We start from the raw sequence: 7,772 nt of genomic DNA, 5'->3' as shown, positions 1-7,772 counted from the left end.
GTGTGTGTGTGTGTGTGTGTGTGTGGTGTGTCTGTGAGTGTTTATATGTGTGATTTGATGAGAGCGCTTGAAGTCTACGCAGCCAAGCTAGTATTCTTTGATAATATTTATATAATAATTACAACAATATTCAGCTGTCTGATCAGTAGGCAAATCTGAAATAAATAGGTGAGTATAGCAGAATATTAGAAAGTAGTGAAAGGCATAAAAGTTCGATTCAATATTAACGCTAACCAAACATTCATGTACCTGCTCTCATGAAAACTTTCCCAAAAATATATATTAATCGGGAAATTTTATAAAAACATTTTAAAGGCATTGAAATACAGCTGAGATGCTATCAATGAACGCGTTATTAATATATTTTGATGTAGGCATATAAGATATGTTTTTTTCTTTTGAGATTGATTCCAACATATTTCTGATTTATATTTTTCTTCCAGCTACAGAAAGATGAAAAACAAAGCACAGTTGGGCAGACTTTAAATTAAAGAGAGACAAGAGAAATTACTGCAAAGCATCTATTCCAGTAGTATTTCTACCAACACTTTTCCCTTAGTAATTATTTCTAACCTAAGCTTATGGTCTTAAAACAAGAACAATATTGACGCACAATATCATTTTGATAGATTTAAGATGGATACAAATACGTTTATGAAAGGTTTCAGAATATTTCTATGACCAAAGCTAGTGCCATATAGGTTTTTTGTTAGTTTTTAAGAGAAGCATCAACGTCCATTAATTTTCCAGCCTTTCCACAGTAACTAACGAATCTGCTCATGCGAGATTAACTAGATCAAGGGTTATTATTGAGGTTAACACTTTTAATATCTATTCTTTAACAGTTGAATGTTAATAACAGAAGTAAAAATGAATGAAAGAGTTAAAATTCTAAAGGAACACATTCCAGTAAAGGTAGGAATGAAAGGTAAGGTGTAGCATGAGAGTTAGAAGATGAGAATATATAGAGGGGAAGTGTTTGTTAGTTGTTCATTCCTAGATCAGCTCTGATCAAGTAGACATGTGATCAAAGGCATTTCAGTTAAGACTAGACTGTTTTTAATACTTTTTCAAGCATCGTGTATCAAGGTCTATACTGATGCAATCTCTCTTTGAGTGACAAGGCAGCGCTTTCTCGCGACGGAAAAATACATTATTGTGTATATCTGAGATATACACAATAACGTACCTATATCATGTAGGTAAAGAATTTCATAATTTGTAGTTATAAAAATACACTATGTTGTCTACAATTAAAGAAATACAATATATTGTGTAGAACTGAAAAATACACTATATAAGGTGAAACTGAGATTTATATACAACGGCTATACGTTCTGTAATAAATAATACTATGTTATAGAAATTTTCAGTAAATATGTACTCGATGGTGTTGTATAAACCTCATCAAAGGCAGGCACCTATTATCAGGGACATTCTAGCCGATACCAACTAGTAAATTTATCTATTCGGGACTACACTAACTCTTGTGTCCTCCTTTACTTAAGACGGTTATATATGATTTGGAAGAAATGATTTTAGTGGCTTTTAGTGCACGTGGTCCTAGCGGCAAAAGTTTTGGGCTCGAAATCAAAATATTGGGATTTTAGTTACTGGATTTCGTTTTTATTTCATGAAGTTTATGCTATTGTTGTTGTTGTTATTGTTTTTTCGTCCCAAGTCACTTATGGGTGAGTAAACCTATGATCAAATGTATCTTAGCTACTGTAGTTCTGTCAATGAACCGCATAGAGGCTTCCTCATTACTTCATGATGTGTTAATAACTGACGAATTAAGATATTTGGCTTTAATATACTTTAAAATATGATTTAAACTATTGCAACAGGTTTGTTACTGCTGGAGAACGAAGCTGCGAAACAAAATGTATGTCTGAACAGCTTGTCCATACAAGCTCATAGAAACAGCAGTATAGACGAAAAATCAATTCGGAACGCCCTTGATAAACTTAACGAGGATGATCGCATCAAAGTTGTTATAGTATTTATGCTTCCTGGAGAGGCGCAGAAATTGTTTTTGGAAGTATCGAGAAAGAATATAACTGGTGAGTACAAAAATAATTTAATATACAACCAATCATTATAACATATTTTACTATAAGCATAAGCAGCAATTTTGCAGGGTCCTTAAAGCGTCGTTTTGAATGCTTTGCGTTCTGAGGTCAAACCTCGCCGAATTAAATTTTGCTCTTTGGTAAAGTCTATAGAATATCGAGTTAATTCAAATCCGAGTTATTTCTTTTCTTTCTCCCATATTTTCTCTGGACTGCATTTTCAGGTCAATGGGTCGGTCTTATTGTGTCACGGTGATTTGGCTGAACGTTGCTTTAATTGTACATGTGTCTAAAGAATGCGCTCACCATCGAGAATGGCAGAGAACTTTTCATCGGTTGGGTAGTTTTGGGTGTAGAGGAGGTGATCTAGAACATATAGCGAGTGTATAGCGCCAGCAGTGCATCTAATATATAAGCAACATTCTTTTGGGTGTCGCAGCAACACTTTATAGAGAATCAACTATTAATATGGGCTGGAAAGGAAAATGACTTAGCGATACAGTTATTTACATACGGGGGAGACATTTAGAGATCACTACGAATTGTGTGCAACTGCAAGGGTTTAGTTGCATATGTTCAAACTTTAAGTCAGCGTTTTACATGATTATTTCCTTGATATGCACTGTCATTCAAATTTGCACTATTGAAAACTTTCTGTTGCCATGTCTCTGTTAGTGGTCTCTGGAGTCTATCTATGATATATGTGTAGACTGTTTATAGACGGAACATCGTATATATGTCACGTTTGTGATTTCTATGCCATGTAGGTACATTGTCAAGATAGTCTACCTTGGTAATGTTTCTAAACACGTGACATTTTAAAATTTAAAATATTTAGACGCAGCAACAAACGTGCTTGTACGTGTTATTATTCAGTTAATCGTTATAACATTATTAAAATAATCCTCTTAATACACACACAAATTCACACACATATATATGAAAAACAGGATAAAAATGTTTGTCAAATCTATTTTTACCGGGCTTATAAGGATTAGATTGAACACTAAGGAATATCGACAGACTTATCAATACAAGTGTAAATTCATTGTAGATCTTTGGATTAAATGTTAATGAGAATATTAACAAAGGTAACTTATACTTCTGATGATGATGATGACGACAACATCAGTGCTGGTAATGATGATGATGAGTGTCGAAAAGTTACCTGATGACAATAACAAATGTCATTTGCTGAATAATCAGATTTTCTTGAGCTCTTGAGAGTAAACAGGTGCAGTGAAGCAAAGATATATTTCGGTAAAATTCAAAATCTAGTAACATTTCAGTACAAACATGTTTCTAACTCAACACTAGAAACTCTTGAAAGTTTAATAAACGTAATGTATAATGTGTTGTTTCTTCATCTCTCGGAGAACGTTTCCAGAATATTCTCTTCTTTGTGCTAGTGTTGCTTCTGTAATAGAGACAGAACAACAACAACAACAACAACACTCCTTTCTACCATAGGCACCAGACCTGGAATGTTGCGGGAGAGGAATAATTGATTATATCGACCCTAGTGCTCAGTTGGTACTTATTTCATCGGTCTCAACTTATGAACGGCAAAACCGACTTCTGTGAAATTTGAAGTCAGAACGTAAGGCGGGAGAAATGTCGTTAAGCATTTTGTCCGGCATACTAACGGTTCTGCCAGTTCGCCGCCTTTATAATAATGATAATCCTTTCTACTTTAAGTGCAAGGTTTCAAATTTGGAGGAGGGGATAGTCGACTACATCAACCCTAGTACTCAACTGATACTTAATTTATCGACCCCCGAAAGGTTGAAAACCAAAGTCGATCTCGGTAGAATTTGAACTCAGAATGTAAAGATGGACAAAATGCCACTATGCATTTTACTCGGCGTGCTAACGATTCAGCCTGCTTGCTGCCTTAATGATGATGATGATGATAATGATGATGATAATAATAATGACAATAATAATAATAATAATAATAATAATAATAATAATAATAATAATAATGATAGTTTCAAATCTTGGCACAAGGCCAACAAGCTCGAGAAAGTGGGTAAGTAGATTACATAGACCCCAGTCTTCGACTGATGCTTATATTGTCTTTCATCATTTAGGGGTCGATAAATAAGTACCAGTTGGATATAATATACGAAGCCCAGTATACTCATCATGATTACCCGTCTGATAAAGGTACAGCCGGCACATGCATCACAATCACATGTGCGCGACATGGTGATATCATACCAAGATAACCAGCGCATGACTTTGCAGGTGGTGCCCAGTTAGAATTATATTTAAATCGAGTGACCCATCCCGCTCAAAAGGTTCCTGAATAAGGGTTGTTTAAGGATGTTGAACGAAACACCCATGTTTCCAGTGGTGAATTATCCAAGGCCCCAAAACTTCCTCTCAACACATAGCTATGATACTCCACGACTACTTCTGTTCGTGATCAGAGATGCACATATCGTCAGCCACTAAGGGACATGCTCAACTGGTTAAGGTCAAACAACTGACAAGCAAATCTGTGGTATTGAGCAGAATATTTGCTGTAGCCATCTTTATTATTATTATTATTAGTAGTAGTAGTAGTAGTAGTAGTAATAGTAGTAGTAGTTGTATTACGGCGACGACGACGACACTGATGATGATGCAATCCCAGTCAGCTATGAGATTGAACAGGCATACCACCAAAAGCGTTCTTTTCAGACAGTGTATATATGACTGCATTTTCCAACATGTTCTTCCTTCTTTAAGACGGTGGCATGTGATTTCATAGAGAGTGATAGCATTTCTCATTGATTCAAACAATTTATCTTTACTCACGTAGTGAATGCATTTTAACTCGTCCCTAAAGATGTGCAAAAATGTAACGGACATTTGTAATTACTTGGATTTCTCTCTATCTCTATCTCCCTCCCTCCTACCCTCTCTCTCCCCTTATCTCCCTCTCTCTCCCCTTATCTCCCTCTCTCTCCCCTTATCTCCCTCTCTCTCCCCTTATCTCCCTCTCTCTCCCCTTATCTCCCTCTCTCTTTCTCTCTCTCCCTCACCCTCTCTCTTTCTTTCTCTCTTTCTCTCTCTCGCTATAGCTTCTCTCTGTATGGCCTCTCTCCCACCGTTGCTTTCTCTCTCTATAGCTTCTCTTTCATTCTATCCCTTCTCTCTTACGATATGCCTTCTCTTTTTCTATAGCTTCTCTCTTTTTCTACTGCACCTCTAACACCCTATGACACACTCTCTCGCTTTCTCTCTCTCTCTCTCCTTGGTTCTTCTCTCTCTCGCTTTCTCTCTCTCTCCTTGGTTCTTCTCTCTCTCTTTGGTTCTTCTCTCTCTGTCTTTGCCCGTCTGCTTGTCTGTCTGTCTCTCTTTCTTTCTATCTCTGGATTTTCTCTATCTGTTTTTTTTTGTGTTTGTGTTTGTGTTTTTGCATTTTATTTTATATTGCAATTGTTGAACAACAGCGTCGTTGGTAACGTTATGGTACGATCATAAGAATTATTATTATTAATCGAATCTTGAAATTCAAACAGAACATTTTTTCCTTCCTTTTAGAATAAAGTCATCCAGTATTTTTAAAATTTCCATTCTGTTCAGCTGTTTAAAACATCATGTCATGTTAATTTTTAAGTTACAAGTTTTTTAAAAGTATTAACTTGTAAGTAACTAAGTTGATATATTGATAAGATTTATATATTGCTATTTGTCAACATATTGCTAATATATTGCTAATAGTTTTACGAATAAACAGCTTTGTAAATTTGTAATTGAGCTGAAGTAAAGTTAAATACAAATCTTCCAAAGACTACGTTGAAAGTGAATTTGCTTCTCAAGAATAAGAAGTTCTGGATGCTTCCTAATGCTTGGTTTGTTTAGAGATTTTGATTCCATGAAGTCCACTATGCTCAGACAGCGTCTAAAATTGTGTCACGCTCTCTAGTTGAAACATGAACGTGATTAATTTGAGTGCACAATAATTATTTCTAAAGTGGCTGCTTCTCGATTAAATAGAGACTGTTTATGAAAAGGTGAACAGCGCTGCGAATGCTTCCTACGTTAGCGTATACAAAGTTGCACAATCCATTTCTGTTCAGTGATTATGATCAGGAAAAGTAGTTAATCTAGATTTTGAACTGAAGAAAGAACTGGAGTCATTTCTCTGTGAAGAGGTAGAGATAAATACAGAAATATCTTAAATAAGTGAAATTTAAAGCTTGCTTATCTCTCGAATATATCAAGAATCTTCAGCTACAAAGATATGATGCAAATTTATTATCACGAGACCTGTTTCTTCATCTCTCGGAGAACGTTTCCAGAATATTCTCTTCTTTGTGCCAGTGTTGCTTCTGTAATAGAGACAGAACAACAACAACAACAACAACAACAACAACAATACTCCTTTCTACCATAGGCACCAGACCTGGAATGTTGTGGGAGAGGAATAATTGATTATATCGACCCTAGTTCTCCAAGAGATGAAGAAACAACACAAACATTACAAAGCAGTTTTTGAAAAGTTAAAATTATGGAATGGTGGAGTTGAGGGTGAGAATTTACTTCAATTTTCATTCCATAATACACTGTCTGGAGAAAAGTAAGCTATTCCAAAAGTAATTACCGATCATTTGAAAAGACCACACATTATTTGACAAAGTACGGTAATATTTTCTCGGGGTGGACATGAGTATTTATGAACTCTCCTTTATCAGGAACATTTTTTTATTCCAGAGGTGAATTCCATTTTTGAGAATTTTCGGAAGAAATGTTTGAGAATTAAAAAATAATGTGCGCACTCAAGAATTGTGCAAGTAGTCCCCCTATGGAAAGATTTCACTCCAGAATGTATGAGTTAAAACAAGAACGAGATAAAACTGAAATCAAAACAGAACATGGTTTATACTGTTTAAAACTATATTCTTTGTGTATTTTCAAGTATTGGAATCCCTGTTATCAATAAAAGGTTTCACAGATCATCTATAATGGTGACACTCCTACCAAACAAAATTAACACAAGAGTCAGTTCACAATGTTTTCTTGCGAATATTTTTACCGAGATCAATTTTCTTTGGCTTCTTTTTCTTGTTTTCTTATAAGGATATGTGGCATAACTTAACAAATAATAATGATGATGATGATGATGGTGATGGTGATGATGATGATGATGATGATGATGATTATGATGATGATGATAACAATAATAATGATGATGTTGAGGATGATAATAATAATAATCCTTTCTGCTATAGGCACAAAGCCTGAAATGTTTTGGGGGAGGGGGCCAGTCGATTAGATTGACCCCAGTACGCAACTGGTACTTAATTTATCGACCCCGAAAGGATGAAAGGCAAAGTCGACCTCCACGGAATCTGAACTCAGAACGTAAAGACGGGCGAAATGCTGCTTAGCATTTTTACCGGCGTGCTAACGATTCTGTCAGCTTGCCGCCTTAATAATAATAATAATCCTTTCTACTGGAGGCACAAGGCCTCAAATTTATGATGGGGAGGGACTAGTTGATTACATCGACCCCAGTGTTTCACTGGTACTTAATCTATCAGCCCCAAAAGGATGAAAATCAAAGTTGACCTCGTCGGAATTTGAACTCAGATCGTAAAGATGGGCTAAGAATTTTGCCCAGCGTGCTGACGATTCTGCCAGTTCGCCGCTATAATAACAGCAACAACAACAACAACAACAATAATAATAATAATAATAATAATG

The 7,772-nt window shown here is 35.6% G+C and overlaps 1 protein-coding gene across 1 annotated transcript in view; it reads left to right on the top strand.

Annotated features, from left to right (window-relative positions):
• The window catches only part of LOC106867234 (metabotropic glutamate receptor 3), a 48,474-nt gene that overhangs the window by 27,876 nt on the left and 12,826 nt on the right, over nt 1-7,772 (top strand). The window contains exon 2 of the mRNA XM_014912049.2: nt 1,848-2,063. Within this exon, the coding sequence (XP_014767535.1) occupies nt 1,848-2,063 (216 nt within the window). The remainder of the gene's footprint in view (nt 1-1,847; nt 2,064-7,772) is intronic.

The sequence above is a fragment of the Octopus bimaculoides genome, chromosome 3, assembly GCF_001194135.2.
Source record: "Octopus bimaculoides isolate UCB-OBI-ISO-001 chromosome 3, ASM119413v2, whole genome shotgun sequence".
NCBI classification, from domain to species: domain Eukaryota; kingdom Metazoa; phylum Mollusca; class Cephalopoda; order Octopoda; family Octopodidae; genus Octopus; species Octopus bimaculoides.
Note: the sequence above shows the minus strand (reverse complement) of the source record. Positions and strands in the feature narration are given on the sequence as shown.